The sequence below is a fragment of the Carcharodon carcharias genome, chromosome 17, assembly GCF_017639515.1.
Source record: "Carcharodon carcharias isolate sCarCar2 chromosome 17, sCarCar2.pri, whole genome shotgun sequence".
NCBI lineage: Eukaryota > Metazoa > Chordata > Chondrichthyes > Lamniformes > Lamnidae > Carcharodon > Carcharodon carcharias.
In genome coordinates this window covers 91,647,970-91,665,338 of record NC_054483.1, presented here as the reverse complement: position 1 = coordinate 91,665,338, position 17,369 = coordinate 91,647,970, and the positions used below count along the sequence as shown (strand labels likewise).

Genomic DNA, 17,369 nt, shown 5'->3' with positions numbered 1-17,369 from the left:
TTGATACACTTTCAATGAAAGTTTTGCTACTTGCTTAAAATCTTACAGAAATTGAAAAACCTGTGATTTATTTTTGTCTCAGTACTTAGTTTGCAGAAACAGTGCACTGTAGAATTTGTGTCTATATGAATTAGGAATAGCAGATATAGCTGGACCTTTTAGGATAAGCCTAAATCTTACAATTGGGATTGGGATTGCCAACAGGTACATGCTTCATGCAGATGTGGAAAATCCAGTGCGGCAGCAGTTCATAAAGGGGCTTTAGCTCCCACTTACAGTGCATGTCATTTTGTCAGAATTAGAGGATCACAGGCAGTAAGTGGATTACTAAAATGCAATGATGGAACCTCTTGAATTCAATTATGCAGCAGTGGAGGTGCTACCTCAAGAAATGGATCAAAAATGGTTCCTCCATTTGGTACTGAAGGATACCATCACTACCAGAAAACTCTTGAACTGTGTAAGTTGAGGTGACCATGCATTGTCCCACATTCAGAGGACCTGGCAGAAGATGATGAAGTTTGTCGGCCTTGGAAAATTTGTCATGATAAGACTAAGTTGGCAGCCAAAGAAAAAACCTCAGCCTGTTCCAAATTCACTGAGAATGCAATAGGTACTTAGATAAGCTGACAGCTCTCGTAACCTCACATGCTTGCTCACACTGCAGAGAACAAGCACAGGTTTGAAATGGAACAATTGCACTAAAATCTTTAAATGTGAGCTCAACAAAGCAAGCTTTCAAGTAAGCACAGCATTGGGATGTATAATTATTTTTGCATAAATAAACTTGGATGTAAGGTGGACTCTTGGTGCTCTTTCTGTGATCTCTTCCAACGTCCAATATCTATAAACTACTTTGGACAACAAAGTGGCACTCAGCAAGAAAGAATAGATGCACACCGCAGTTGGCTGGCCCCTGGAACTTTTTGTCCTTGAGTACATTTGGAGAGGACATAATGGAATCCTAGGCCTAGATTTTCGTTGAATTGTGGAGACTCTGGGGATCTTTAAAAATGCCAGAAGTCCCACCCCCATTTTCAACAGATCCTATTTTCACCGGGGTGGGCATGTGGCTCAAACATGAGGAAAACCTGAACCCAGCAGGGCAATTTGAATTCAGTGCTGAGTTCAAATATAATCCATTTTGACTGGAGCAAGGGCCTTATCCCACAATATGTAAATCATGAATTTTTAGAGTAGACCAAAATGCTTGTGAAGGACGGATAAGATCTGTAGAACTGTCACTAAATTAGCATAGAGACTATAAAGGGCCATGGGGGTGGTATGAGTTGACATGCATGGACATGGGGAGTGGCTGGGTGTCTGAGGAGGTGAGGCCTATAGGGCCTGATGTTTAAGGAAATAACTGGGATGAAGTCCCAGGAGACGAATCGGGCTTTTTAACCAACTCACCTCGGCAGTCAGCAGCCCCTGTTATAGCCTCCTATCTGTGTCCAGTGGGTGGCAGGAATTACTCTATCCCAGACCCGCACCCACCCCCTGGCATGAAGATCCCACCATTTGAGGTACTTTTTCCCAAGGTGGGTATGGCGAGCTGGGACATTTCCTGGCTCAGGAGCAAAAATCCAGCCTTAAAGTTTAAGAGGATAGTAGAAGTAGGCAGGGAGGTAAGGTGAAGTCAGAAGTATTTACCAAGTTCAGGAATTTGTTTTACTATTCATCCTTCTCTCCCTACTCACTCACTTATTTACCTTCAGGCAATAATTCAAGCAGCCTGTCTTTAGCTCTGCTGAGGTCACGGGGTTGCATTATATGGGAGTAATAGAAAAAAGAAAAATGGTATTCAATTGGACGTTTAGGGTTGTTAAATTGTTGCATTTCTATTCAACTTTAATTAAACTATAAACTTTGTTTCAAAGTTCCATCCTCTCCATTGTTGCTTGCTGCCTGCCAAGTGGCTATCTGGTTTGTGAAAATTGGTAGGTGAGGTTGCTACTTCTTAGGATAACACCACATCTGGCCAATTCAACATATAGCAGCTTAAAATGAGTACAATAATCTAAATCACGATGACCGAAATATGTGTGCGGGGAGACTAATTCAGGAGTTGATTGCCACTTAAAATGCATGTTAGTATTTATTGATGAGGCTGCACGCCATTTTCATGGCTAGCACTTGCCCTAACAGCCTCTCATAACAGTGAACAGCTGTTTGGTGGTAAACATCAAATATTAATATAGATTACAAGTGCTACTTAAAGGAATATTCACCATTATATGTGCACTTGCTGCTGGAGATGTGAAGAGGACTTTTGAAACACATCGGGAGACTTTTCAGGACACTTTGTCAAGACTTCACCTCACTCCAAAACAGTTAATCTGGAAATTGAGGAATTCACGTTAAAAAAGTAAATGCTATGCTATTCTATTCCACCTTATTGGAAACCTCATAGTATTTTGCTTGAGGTCATTCTTAGTCTCGATGAGGAATGGTATGAGAACGTGAGACCAGGCAGAGTAGCCCCAGCTACTGCAACAGAGTGGGATAAGAAGGCAAGTAGCATCCTTTTGTGTTAAAGTACAGGATGTACCTCCGCCATTGGACCTCCTCCATCTGGACTGTGTCTTGGCCCTTTCCTTCAGTCTCTGACCCATCATATCATGTGCCACTGTGTGCTAGCCAGAGCACTCCATACCTTCAGTGAAAATGTGTGCAAGAATCCCACATACACTGCATCATGAAAATTACATCTAATTAACCTTTGAGTGCTAAGCCTGGTTTAGTACCTGCAGCTAAGTTCAAATTATAGTAATCAGTAATTTACCATTTATTTGGAGATGAAAGAGGAATTTTTGGTTGGAGAGAAGAAAAGCAATGGGTGTTTACAGCTCAGGCATTTGGTGCTCCCCTAAAGGTGGCTTAGGGCATACAACTGCTCGAACATATCTGAAGAGAACTGACTTCAATATATATGCTCAATAAAGAGATTGTTACCGAATCGTGCCTAAATGGTACATCCATTGTGGAGCAGTCCTCTTCATTGTGGTTAAAGTCATTATTTGTGTTAACTTTTTATCTAGCCAGGTCAGATCAAGTGACCACTGATTTCAGTTGCCAAGTCAGTCAATTATTCCATCAAGATTAAAGTTTTAATTAGCTCCGTGCAACATGTTTGTCACTTTGCTTATGGAAAGCAGAGGGACAGCTTAAGAGGGCACTGCACTTCTGCCACAAGGCTGAGTTCCCAAAATTAAGTAATGGCACTCGCAGACAACAGCAACCACGGGCAGGATTTTTTGTTGAGCGGACTGGCTCGGCGGGGACAGGCGGGGGTGGTTGGGAAGCTGACCGCTGCCCACGATTGGGGCCAGACCGCGTTTTCATGCCAGCGGGCCAATTAGGGCCCGCCCAGTGTGAAACGCTTGCTTCCTCACTCAACATTGCCTGTGTAGGGGGCGTGAAGGAGGGTGAGAGCACAAGTTCACGCATGTGTGCGAGTGTGTGCTAGGTAAGCTCCCTGAGGCACAGCACTGCCTCAAGGAGATGAAGAGTTTTGAAAATTAAAAATAAAGATTTTTAAAATGTTAAAACCCATATCCCCTCATGTGATTCTGTCACATGAGCAAGGGCATGTTAGAAATTGGGATGAATTTGTAAAATTTTTTTAATAACAGATGAGGTTTCATTAAAAAATGCAAAGGCCGCTTGGCCTTTTTGCCTGCCAACCTTAGGTTGGCAAGGCAGTGAAAAAGTTAATTCAATTACATTTTTAATGGTCTTAATAGGCCTTTTAATTGTTGGTGGGTGCGCTTTGTCCACTGCCCGAAATATTGCGTGTGTGCGCGATGATGTCAGAACGCTCACCCGATGTCATTTAACGCTCGAGCAGGTCGGGCGAACTCAGCAAAAAATCCTGCCGCATGTGACATATACAGACGGCAAAGAATTTCATGTGATTCATGTTCAGTTGGTGGCAACCAGTACAACAAAAAAAACAAAGCTAATTACAAGAAATGCTGGCAGCATCTGCAATGTTTATATCTTGCAGCAGTTCATGATCTGAAGGATAAGGTGTGACGGATCCTTGGCTGTTGGGGCACCAGGCCTTCCATTTGACACCACTCAAAAACTCCACATTAAAGTTGAGGGAAAATAAAATGAGATTCATGGCTTCATTGAAATTTTGATGAAACATATAATCAATAGGTTAAGTAGCACATCAAAAACCTGGACATGTGAGATGGTATCACACCACATTGTCCAAGCAAACTATCAAGGTTCATTGGCATTTCGGAAACAAAGCATCCGGATTCATTAGCATCTGCTGTGTGCTGCATAAATTTGCTGTTTATCATGTGGAATTCCTGCAACCCGGAAGTGTGGAAAGCAAACCCGCACGCTTTGCACTGGCTGCAGCTGACGTATGGCCAACCAGACTGAATCCTGAATTTTCGCAACGATGGAAAGCCTCTGTCGTTGTGAAAATGGTGGACAAGGCCAAAATACAGAAGTCCCACCCCCGATCATGTCCCTCACCATTTTTGCAGGGGGGTAAAGGGGACGGGGCAGGATTCACACATGCCCACTTCACAGAGGAAGCTGCTCATGTAAATTAGCAGCTATCTTCAGTCATGCCTGATTTTGGTGAAGTATGAGCGTAAAACAAGAAGTGTGCAGATTAGACCTGGTAGGAGCAGGTCTGAACTTTGTGGATTTGTTTGGATAGCTTGGGTACCCTTTTGGAGAGGTTCAGGGACTCTTTTAGAAATTGATCAAAAGTTCTATTAACTGCTACAGAAGTGGCAAATATTCATTCTCAAGTAACCCACAGAAGCAGGAGGATGGGGCTGCTGGACATGGCAGGGCATTTTTTTGCCCATACAGCCTCAGGCACCCAGGTGTCAGGAAGAATATTTTCCTTGAGAAAAACACTTTAGACTTTGTGTCAAGGAAAAGACAAGATGGACATGACACCCTTGCACATTGGCACTGTAGGAGCAAGTCAATGTGAGCAGAATGAGACCAGAGGGAAGGCACCAGGTCAGGAGCCAGAGGCAGAGTCCATGAACCAGGAAGGATGAGGAGGAGAGGGAAGACAACCAGGTGCTACCCTGTGGAAATGGTGTGCTAACGTCTGAGGTCACAACTCAATATGATGGAGAACAAGTACTGAAGGCACTCCGGTTACGCTTTGAAGTGGTCACTGACGTATGTTGAATGGCCAAGCAACATGTCGAACTAGACTCTATCGACTGCCATGCCCTGCCAGTAGCTGTAAAGGTAACGTGGTGCTTAATTTTAATGCCTCAGGCTCTTTCAGGGCTCAGTAGGAGACCTGTGTGGTACATCCTTGATGGCAACACACAGCTGCATAAAGACAATAAATAACCCGGTTGCTCTTATGGGAGAGCACATTAATTTCCCAGTTAGTTTGGCATCTCATGCAGAGATCCACAGCTTTTGCCTAATAATGTACAGGGTGTTATTGATTGCTCCCAATCTCGTCAGCGTTCAGAGACCTTAGTCAACTGAAAGTCCTTCCATTTCCTCAATGACCAGGTTGTTTGTGACCACAAGGTTTTCCTTCATGTCTGCAAGGTTCCCTGGTAAGTTCCAAGTCACTCCTTGGGACTGAGGTGCTGAGAGGATCTCAGTATCTTCACCCTCCTCAGTGATCTCCACTGCCCTGGGTTGGCCTTCAGGTTAATGGGGCTGTCTGTCATCCATTCCAGTAACCACTGTGTCAACAGTGCAACCATCCTGATCCTTATATAATCTATGGATGTCAACGCTCATACTCTGAGCAGACAGGCCCAGGCTATTGAGGGAGACTTGTCCCCTTTCCTGGTTGAGATATTACTCTTGCATCTACCCCGAATGCTGCTACATGTGTATCTCCATGAGAATGGCCAAGCTTTCAGGATTGGAGCTCATGAGGTTGAGCCCCTGAGATAACGTGGAGCTTATGATGGCGATGGCCTCCGTCCTTTGCAGCCCAATACCGCCCATTGCCTTGGAACTCTGCCAGATGTCCACAGATCTCCTGTAGATTGTCCAAATACTGTACTCCAAAAGGTGACTTCTGAGGCTGCACGTTCCTGCCCACTGAAGCATTATTTTGACTTTCCTCCCTCCTCCTGGGCGACTGTGCACAGTTGTCTCTGACTCCTGCTCCTGCATTCTGTTGCTCTGTCCTTCAATCTGTGCTACCAGCACTACACGTGCTACATCTTTCTGATGTGCTGGTGTCTGAGCTGGCAGAGTGTGTGCTAGTCCGATGTGACGCTGCCTCCCCGGACATCTCTTCCTCTTCCTGATGCCCAAGGGATGAGGTGGTCCAGGAGGGTGAGTGAGCAGCACTGGGTTACAAAATAAGATATTTAGCTTTTGCCCTTCACATTGTGAAAACACACTCTGATGCACACCACACCCTTCAAGCATGCTTATGGTACTCTTATGACGCAACTCCATCCTTGCACTCATGCTCATGCCACCTGTCCTTGTGCTCAGTGAAGTGACAGCATGACTTCCACCATTATTACCATCATGTTCCAAGGTGCATTTGCCCCCGCCTTTATTGCCTGTTACCAGCGATTCACCATCACCAACAGACAGCACCCTGTCTAATTCCATAGCCATCTGTTCCATTGCTCTAATTGGTTGCTGCCAGGCTGACCCACTCCCAGCCGGGGCCATTCCGTGGCATTTTGTGCTCTCTTCCAATGCAAATACAACATGAATTTATGTTAGCCTGAAATATGGAGAGATAATTCTCTTTCATGAGGAGGAGGAGGGGGGGGCGGTGCTTGGGCAGGCACGCAGCGATTGCGGGCAGCGATCGGCTGGGCGCCACCAATTCACCCACCCAGCATGACGTGCACCCGGAAGCGCTGAGCACTGCCTGTTTGGGCAGGGGGAGCAGGCTGAGTTGGGCATGCGCTCTTTCCCGCATGTGTGCCGAAGATTGCAGAAATCTCACTGAGGCACAGAGCTGCCTCAGGGAAATTAGTTTGATTTTTAAAAATTTTAATGAAGAAAAAATAATAATTTTTAAGATATGTCCCCTCATGTGACAGTGTCACATGAGCTGGGACACGCCAATCAATTTTAATAAAAGAATTTATTCAATTTAAAAAACCCTTCATGAAACCTCATCCTGCCCATGGATGAGGTTTCATGATAAATGCCTTAAGGTTGGACAGGCAGCTCAGTTAATGATCTCAATTAGAATCTAAATGGCCTTAATAGGCCTTTGCCAATTCGGCGGGTGCACTGCCAACTCCGCTGTGCGCCTGCTGAACTGGGGATCTGAATGACGCACGGTGACATTGAAACGCACGCCCGACATCACCACACATCGTTTAACGCGTGAGTGGGCCCTGCCCCCCACTCACCGAACAGAAGATTCTGCCCCATGTGTCTGTGCATTATGGTGATCATTCACATCTGTACTGTGCACACCTATATGAGCAGCTTACACATATAAACCTCTGCTGTAGCAGAGGTATGTTCCAGGTATTGCACCTTAGCTGCAACATGCAGATGTGACTCTTCCCTTGGAGCTCTGTATAGATGAGCCAAGCTACTCACCTTGCGGGAACGCAGCAGGTCATTGAACATTTTTCGGCACTGTGTCTAAGATTTCTGCTGCTGTCTTGCTGCACTCACTGCAGCAGAAATTTGAAGCCAGGCCTTTTTTATAGCAGCTGGAGGATTGCAGTTGCTCTTGTCTTCTGGACCTCTTTGACCAATATTTGCAGGTCATGATCTGTGAAGCGTGGGGCAACTGGACCCATCCCTTAATTGCAGTGTCTACTCCATGTGACATTCTATCAATACAAATGTAAGGCAAAAAGAGTCGTGAGTAATGCAGCTTACAATGCTCATTCACTTTTGTGTGCTTAAATGCACTAAGCATTACATATCATAAGCAAGTGGTGCAGCAAATGGCACCGCAAAAATGCATGGTGCCACAGATGTTGTGGCTATCATTCCAAGGTAGCATGCTGTACTTCATAACCACTAACAGTCCTACTAGCTTACTCGCTCTTAGTCAAATTGGTATGCAGTGACATTGTGAGGTCGATGTGAGGGACCTGGTCAAGGGCATATCCTGATAGATATGTGGCAACAGGGCAAGTGGATGTGTTAATGACCATGGCACTGTTCATTATTGATCCATTGAGGCATAACAACTAACTACATAACTGCAGAATAATTTTTCCAAGTAGTGGTGCTAAGATGATGCCATCTCCATGGCTGTGTCTTGTGAAGCCACTCCATGATTTCAGTGCTTCAGTACAGTACACTGTAGGCAGTAACAATGATATTTTTTTCCTAGGGAAAGCCCATGATGGGCCATCTGTTCCAGGACCAGTTGAACAACCTTTACAGAATTCCCACTCATCTGACAAGCCAGTGACATCTCCTCCAAGGCGTAGGGACTTCACCATGAGCTTCCTAACTCACAAATGGGCCTCTTGAAGGCCCACATTTTATATGCGCCCGAGTCGTCCAACCCATGCTGCACCCAACTCCTCCACTCTACTTCTGGGGTCATCCACCCTGACTCCTATTACAGCCTGCACCCCTGGAACCAAAGATTTGATTTTCTGGACCACATTTTTTGTATATCTGTTTTGTGTTGCCGGGGATTCTCTCGACTCTTCGTGCCAAAATTCAGACCTGAGCATCAAATGATTATTGACAAAGTTTTTGGTTAAAAGCAATTTTTGAGTTTCAAAATCTCAGATGTGCCAGCCAGTGACTTAAGTGCCATGGCTCCTCATACATAGGCTGGGCATTTGGTGACAAATGGTTCACCTTTTGACTTCCCAGAGCCACCTTACCATGTACAAAGCAGAAGTCAGCATTGTGATCGAATACTTTCCACTTGCCTGGATAGGTGCAACGCCAACAATACTAAATGTCAGGCATTCCAGTGACACTCACATCTTGAGAATAAGTAATAAAAAGAGGACCAGCAGAACCTCTTCGAAATTTCAATCTGCTGTTTGATATGTACTTCATTTGTGATATAAAAAAATGCCTAATCAACAAGGGTATAAGTTCAATTCCAACATCTAATATTTATTTGTAATTGTAGATTTATATTATTTCAAGTATTGCAATTTTGTTAATGTTCTTACTTTTTTAGAATGATCTAGAGGATAATAAAGATGGTCTGACAAAGCAAGCCAAGTTTACAGAAGAAAACGAACAAATTGAATCAATATATGAGCGTGCAGATTTGCAGCTCACAACTCAGGAAGAAAATGGACAAGTTGAACCAAAAAATGAAATTGCAGAATTGCCGCGTTCAAAAATAGAAAAATGTGCTGCAAAGGCTTCATGTCTTAAAGTAAGTTCTACTTTTGTTCAATTATTGGTTAATGAAGAACATAAGAAAAGTCATGGACTAGAAAGCTCACAAAAGCTCATTATTCTAGTACTTTAACTCCTAACTCAGCATCCATTTATATTTTAAACATGCCCAATGTTTTTATCTCTGCAGCCGCACCTGGATAAGCATTTGTCAATCGTATAAGTTTTAAATTTATTTTTTATGAATTTAAATTTGTCTTGTAGTCCAGTCTTCCTCATTTACTTTGAAGTAATATTCTGAATTTACCTTATCTTTGCTGTTTATTGCTATGCATTTTGCCAAGATCACTTCTTCCTACACTTCAAACCATGAGCTTCTCTAATCTTTGCCTTTTCTCATCCTTTGACATGGGATTAGTGCTGTTTCTCTTTCCTCTGCACTTTACCATGCACATATGTGTTTTTTTGGCATAGTGATCAGGATTGAACAGAGTAGCTAATCAATAGTATGACAAGTGCATTGGAATAGGAACATAGGAACAGGAGTAGGCCATTTGGCCATTGAGCCTGCTCCGATATTCAACTGGATATTGGCTGATCTTGTACCTCAATGCCATCTTCCTGCCCTATCCCCATATCCCTTGATGTCATTGGTATCTATAAATCTATCGATTCCATTTTGAACATAACCAATGACTGAGCCTCCACAGCCCCCTGGGGTAAAGAATCCCAAAGATCCACCGCCCTCTGACAAAAAAATTCCCACTCATCTCGTTCCTAAATGGCATTTCTCTTATTCTGAGACTGTGTTCCCTGGTTTTAGACCACACCTCCAAACAGGGAAAACATTTTTCCTGCACCTACCTTGTCAAGCCCTGTAAGAAGTTTGTGCACTTCATTGAGATCACTTCTCATTCTAAACTCCAGAAAATACAGGCCCAATCTCCTCAATGTCTCCTCAGGAATTAGAAAGTCATAGGACAATCCTGCCATCCCATTAGTCTGATGACACTTTGTTGCAATCCCACTATGGCCAGTAACTCCTCCCTTAGGTAAGGAGACCACAGCTGCACACAGTACTCCAGGTGTGGTCTCACCAGGGCTCTATACAACTGCAACAAGTCTTCCTTAATTGTGTACTTCAATCCCCTCCAATAAAGGCTAGCATACCATTTGCCTTCCTACTTGCTTGTTGCACCTGCGTGTTAACTTTCAGTGACTTAGGAACAAGAACTCCCAGGTCGCTTTGGACATCGATACTTCCCAATCTCTCCCCATTTAAGAAATTTCTGTTTTTCCTAAGGAATGCCTTTGTGTAGCTTCTGTACATATAAACTTTATTATTCTGATTACATAGAATGTACAGCAAAGAGGCAGTTCTTTTGGGCCAGCAGGTCCAATATGAGGCTCAAACAAAGCCTATTCCTCTAACTCTATCATGATTATATAGGCTAACATTTTAATAATTTTGTTTTAAATTGCTTTGCTACATTGTAGGGCTTTGTAAATTTTTCTTAAGTATACTTCACATGACAGAATTCAGTTAAAATTTGTTAACTCATTCATTGTTTTCTGTTCATTTTATAGAAAGAACGAACCATAGCTCGGATATACTTGGCTCATGCCAGTGAAGTTTTGATCCAGTCTATGAACCTGGCACTAAACAGCAAGCTTACCAATATCTTAGCAGCAGCTAGTCTCGAGATGGTTGAATGTTTTGGCCAATTTGATCCAGTTTCAGCAAGTCAGTACTTAGCACTACATCAGGTATTGCAACTTGTTCATACGTGTTTGGCTTTTTATGACCTTGTCCAGCAGAACAGATGGATAAAGATACTGTACACAGAATATGTGATTGCTAGTTAAGTTTCATCAGTGAAACTGTACAAATATATATATCTTTTAAACATAGTGGTCAGTTTTAATTACTTCATCATCAGTCATTCAAGCCAATGTTTGAAGGATATGTACCAAAGTAGTAATGAAAATCAAACTTATCGATATGTCAGACTCAGAAATAATGATGGGATTTTTCCATCTCTGATTACAGTTCAACCTTGGGAATCTATTGTCTATTCCCAGGTCAACAGTCCCTTCTGATCCTTCCAATTTCAAGACTTGCTATAAGGACTTTTGTTTACGATGTCAACACTCAATAGTTATTTCAAAATATTGTGGCATAAAAAGTATACTATCATCTTTTCCAAACCAAAGTTAAAACAGCACATAACTATACAGGTACAGTGTCTCAAATCTGACTATCCAAAAACAGAATTGTCTGAAAACTGGACATTTTTATAAGCTGCCAGGCATCAATTTTATTTATGAAATGAGTAAAATAACTTCTTGGGACAATTCGGCTAGGAGCTGCATTGGCAACCTTATCAGTTTCATGCGCCAGACTTTTCCTCAGTAGCCTGAGAAACTCTTGACCCCACCCTACCCAACTTTTGCCTGCTCCAGCCAACCCAACCCAGCCCATCAGCGTTGTATACCTAATTATTTATTTTTTTCAAATGTTATTTCTTCACTATTATGTATTCTCTTTATCAAAATTTAATAGAAACAAGCTTATTCATTTGATTTCATGTGTCTCCTAGTAATTGAATCAATTAGTTAATTCTGATTTTTTTTTCCACTGAAAACCAGCAAGGTCCAAAATCCAGCATGGACTTGGCCCTGAGGTTGCTGGTTTGATACACTATATCTGTAAATTGTTCTGTAACCTTATTATATTGAAACAAATATAATAAAGTTTTAGGCTAGCAACTTTAAAGGAATCTAACAAGTAAATACACAGAACAAGAATGAGGAAGGAAGGGAAAGGTAAGAAGAAAAGTACAGAGTAAATAAAAACACTGTATATGGATAGATCTATAATGATTGACCTCCTTTAGGAGATGAAGGTGTGTTGGTGTGTAATATTGTTTGCATTACATGATTCATTGGAAGGAATGGAGTTAATAATGAACTACCTTTTGTCATTTGTTTCATCACAATTTACCAGTTAAATATATTTACTTTCTAATTCATGTCTTCCATTTCTAACATAAGAATCATAGAAAAGTTACAGAACAGAAGGAGCTGATTGGCCCAACAAGTCTGTGCCCTGACTGTCTGCAAGAGTAATCTGGCTAGTCCCAGTCACCTGGATAGATAAGGATATATAATTGCCCCAAGTATTTGGTAACCTAAAAAGAATTTCCCATAAAATAGTTGAAATGAATAAAACACAAATATGGATACATACTTCATAAATTTTAATTGCAGAAAGTATGGGGGCTAACTGCAATAACTCTTGAAAACGGACGCAGGGATCGTGAGGTGCGATTAACCCATGCCTGTTGACTGCAAAGCAGGAATCAAGCCAATTTTGTGGGCAGAGTTTTGGCCTCGGCATGCGAGATTGACAGAGGTGGGCGGGGCTGGTCAGGAAGCCAAGCACCACTCGCGACTCGCGATTGACAGCTCTCCATGATTTTGGAACCCAGAAATGCATCTACTCCCTGCAAGCCAGGAGCATCATTCTGCTTGTTTGAGAGGAGGATTTTGAACTAGAACTGCTGCCACCTCCTGCCCACCTGCCACATTTGAATCCTGGAAATGCTGTCACTCTCTCCCCACCTGCCACTCTTGAGTCCCTGGAGATGTTGCCACCTCCTGCCCACCTGTGGGCCCTGATCACCTCCTGTCACCCATTCAAAAGTGGACGCACGGCTCAGCGCAGCAATGAATGGCCCTATTGCTTAGCGATGCCTGCCTGCAGGATCTCTTCCAGGATGTCTGGGAATGGTGGGAGGTCCTGTTACCCAGCGATGGCAGTAAGAAATGCTCCTGCCTGATCAAGGTGGCCTAGGTGAAGATTGCAGCGGAGATTAGAAGCCACAGGGCGAAACTGCGTCCAGTGCCTTAAGGGCCAATGACCTCATACGCTCTGCAAGGGTAGCATGCATGATGTTGTCACTGCAAAGTAGCACTCATGATGGCATCAACAAATGCAATTATGTGATTGAAAAGATATGCCAGGCAGGAGTTTGGGTTCTAGGCCTCAGCACCTGATGGAACATGTGAACTGCCAATTCATGTTATGAAAGTTGTACCAGTTGTAGAAGTGTAGTTGTGGAACACTTACTGGAGAGGTGACATTAGCTGTCATGGGCCTTCATGCTCTTAAAGGGGTTTGCTGTCCATTGAGGTGATATTCAATCCTTCTGTCTGCCTGCAGGACAAAAGAGCATGTAACATTTCATAATGTGCAGCACCATTCATGACTCCTCAGGTACTGAAGCAGTCCATGTCCATATGAAGCAAGATCTGGACAATATTCAGACTTGGGCTGATAGATGGCAAATAACATTTATGCCACACAAGCGCCAGGCAATAACCATCTCCAACAAGAGAGAATAGCCATCTCCTCCTGACATTCAGTGGTATTACCATCACTGAATCCCCCACTGTCAACATAATGAGAGGTTACCATTGACCAGAAACTGAACTGGACCGGCCATATAAACTGTGGCTACAAGAGCATGTCAGAGTCTGGAAATTTTGCAGGGTGTAACTTACCTTCTGACTCCCTAAAGCCTGTCCTCCATCTATAGCCATAAATCAGGAGTATGATGGAATATGCTCCACTTACCTGGATGAATGCAGCTCCAACAAAACTCAAGAAGCTCCACACGTTCAAGACAAAGCAGCCCCTTTGATTGGCACCCCACTCATCACCTTAAACATTCACTCCCTTCACCACCAATGCACATTGGCAGCAGTGTGTACCACCTACAAGATGCACTGCAGCAACCCCCCAAGGCTCCTTCGACAGCATCTTCTAAACCCACGACCCCTACCACTTAGAAGAACAAGGGCAGCAGATGCATGGGAACACCATGACCAAGACACTCACCATCCTGACTTGGAACTTTCCTTCAATGTTGCTGGGTCAAAATCCTGAAAGTCCCTCCCTAACAGCACTGTGGGTATATCTACACAAAATGGACTGCAGGATGCAGGAAGGCAGGTCACCACTCAAGAGAAATTAGGGATAGGAAATAACGGCTGGCCTCCACATGCTGTGAACAAATAATTTTTAAAAAGTCAAGGAGCACTCGCAGACTGGTAGCAGTGTCCCTGAACTCCACATATTGACCCATGCAGAGGAAGTGGTTGAACTGCTAGGGAGAAGGGTGGATGCTCAGTTGCGGATTGCGAGGCTGGAGTATTAATGCAACAGAGTGAGGATATCTGCAAACTGGTGTTGAGAACTTGGCATAAAGGAGACACACATGACACTGCATTGGGAAATGGGATTGTGCATAACCTCAAGCTTGTGCTCCATTACAGATCCTAACACTTAGGAGGTTTGACACACACAATCTGCAGCAAGCCAGAACTCCACCTCTGAGGATGTTGACATGGAGCACTCAGAGGTTGCACAGTCACATCTTTTCCCCCCATCCTCTGCCAGCGTAGAGATGGTGACCTTGGTGGGAATGCATTCGTGATTAGTCTCGTGTCACAACCTGGTGAACACATCACAGACACATCACAGCAGCTGGTGGAGGTTGTTACAGCCAAGGCCCCCTGACAGCTGGAAGATTGCTGGAGACCAGGTCCATGCTAATGACAGACCCCTGGATATGTCCGCAGGCAACGTGCTGAAGATGCAGAGACAGGAAGAAGAACACCTGACAGAGATGCCAGAGGTTATGCACAGTCCAATCATGAGTTCTGTCATGACTCCTGCATGTGAGTACATGGCTTCCGCCATGGAGAGCCAGGTCCAACAAAGTACTCAGGACGGCATTCCATCATTCTGGCATGGGCTCTATACACTGTTAGCTAGGCAAGAGGGGGACGAGGTACTTAGACTTCCCTCTCCTCTTGGATTCAGATAGGTGCAATTGCACACCAGCAAAGAGGCGGAGTGCCAGCAAACGCGCCTTAGGGGCATTGTCTCAGGGCGTTCCTAGGATAAGTTATTGCTTCTCCGACCCTCTGCCAGTGACCCCAGTGTCTGCAGCAGGTGAAGCAAAAGAGGGTGCACCTGTACCTGTGCAGGCGACCCTGAGCAGGCCAGAGCCCTCTAGGCCCTCCAGAGGATGGCATCCAAGGTCATCTCAGGCAACGGGGCATAGGACTCAACAGGCTGCCTCCACCTCAGCTGTGGATGTCAGGTCGCACCAAGGCACAAGAGTAGAAAATCGGAGTGAAAAACCGTCTCATGGCAAAAAGGTGGCACGTGTATCCAATCATTTTATGATATTGTAAATTTATGTGTAAAATATAGTTTTGAGCACTTTATTCATGTATGTTGAATGGTAATGTTGTTGGGACTTTTGAAACCAGACAAGGACTTTTTAAGTGTTAGACACATCATTGAAATTTTAATGATGGCTACCATGGGGTTATGGACACATGACGTTTTTGTTGACCCTCTGAAGTAGTGGCAAATCTGAACTGCTTGAAATATGGTGGTTTCTATGTTTGTCAACTTTTGTTAAGCCAGGGGAGTTGAACCTCGCTGGCAAGCCAGCATATGTTGCTCACCCCCTTTTCATCCCTCAGAAACTGTTGTCTCAGTAGTACCTGCAGTTGAGGCAGTCCGTATTTTGCAGGTGAACATATAGAGTTCTTAACCTGGCCTTTCCAGGATTGGAGCATGTGAGAGTGAGTCCGTTGCAACCTCCTTCCAGGTCAGAAGTGTGAGAGGCTTTGACAGAACCATACATATAGGCTTGTTCATGCCTTTTCCCTTCTAGATGTCAGAAGTCCTGGGCCTGTAAATTGGTCTGGAAGAAGTGTGCCGGATGTGATGGCACTTCCACAGCGACATTTCTTGAGGCAGAAATCAAGAGATCTTGCAGGGGCCTGACTCTGGCTGTGATCGTGCTGCAATGGGCCTGCCTGGTACATCACTCCATTGCCCTGGCATGGCTATAGCTGGAGCAACACTCACCATGCATTACCTCAGGGTTTCTGATTCTGATATGGATGTCAGGAACTAAGCTTAGGCATTCAGTAAAGGATACGAAAGTCAGAACCCTGGAGGAACTCTGTGGTGAATCGCACAAAATCATCGACTGTTTTGAACATGGCATTGGCGATCTCCCTTATGCATTTGGCTGACTAGGAGATGCCACAGATGTCCCCGTGGAGTGCTGAAATGACCCCGTGACATAGAAATTCAAGGCAGTGGTGACTTTTAAGGCTACTGGCATAGATAACAAAGGTTTGTGTTTTATTTCAATTAAGGAAATTAATAAAAATGAACCTCTATTATTTAAAAACAAAAACAAAAACAGAATTACCTAGAAAAACTCAGCAGGTCTGGCAGCATTGGCGGAGAAGAAAAGAGTTGACGTTTCGAGTCCTCATGACCCTTCGACAGAACTTGAGTTCGAGTCCAAGAAAGAGTTGAATTATAAGCTGGTTTAAGGTGTGTGTTTGGGGGGGGCGGAGAGAGAGAGAGGTGGAGCGGGGGGTGTGGTTGTAGGGACAAACAAGCAGTGATAGAAGCAGATCATCAAAAGATGTCAACAACAATAGTACAAAAGAACACATAGGTGTTAAAGATAAAGTTGGTGATATTATCTAAACGAATGTGCTAATTAAGAATGGGTGGTAGGGCACTCAAGGTATAGCTCTAGTGGGGGTGGGGAGAGCATAAATTTTTTTTTATAATTGAAATAGGTGGGAAAAGGAAAATCTATATAATTTATTGGAAAAAAAAGAAAAGGAAGGGGGAAACAGAAAGGGGGTGGGGATGGGGGAGGGAGCTCACGACCTAAAGTTGTTGAATTCAATATTCAGTCCGGATGGCTGTAAAGTGCCTAGTCGGAAGATGAGGTGTTGTTCCTCCAGTTTGCGTTGGGCTTCACTGGAACAATGCAGCAAGCCAAGGACAGACATGTGGGCAAGAGAGCAGGGTGGAGTGTTAAAATGGCAAGCGACGGGGAGGTTTGGGTCATTCTTGCGGACAGACCGCAGGTGTTCTGCAAAGCGGTCGCCCAGAACACCTGCGGTCTGTCCGCAAGAATGACCCAAACCTCCCTGTCGCTTGCCATTTTAACACTCCACCCTGCTCT

The 17,369-nt window shown here is 44.0% G+C and overlaps 1 protein-coding gene across 1 annotated transcript in view; it reads left to right on the top strand.

Annotated features, from left to right (window-relative positions):
- The window catches only part of LOC121289677 (cilia- and flagella-associated protein 46), a 243,587-nt gene that overhangs the window by 178,944 nt on the left and 47,274 nt on the right, over positions 1-17,369 (top strand). Inside the window, exons 41-42 of the mRNA XM_041209300.1 lie at positions 9,119-9,322; positions 10,873-11,052. Coding sequence (XP_041065234.1) covers positions 9,119-9,322; positions 10,873-11,052 — 384 coding nt within the window. The remainder of the gene's footprint in view (positions 1-9,118; positions 9,323-10,872; positions 11,053-17,369) is intronic.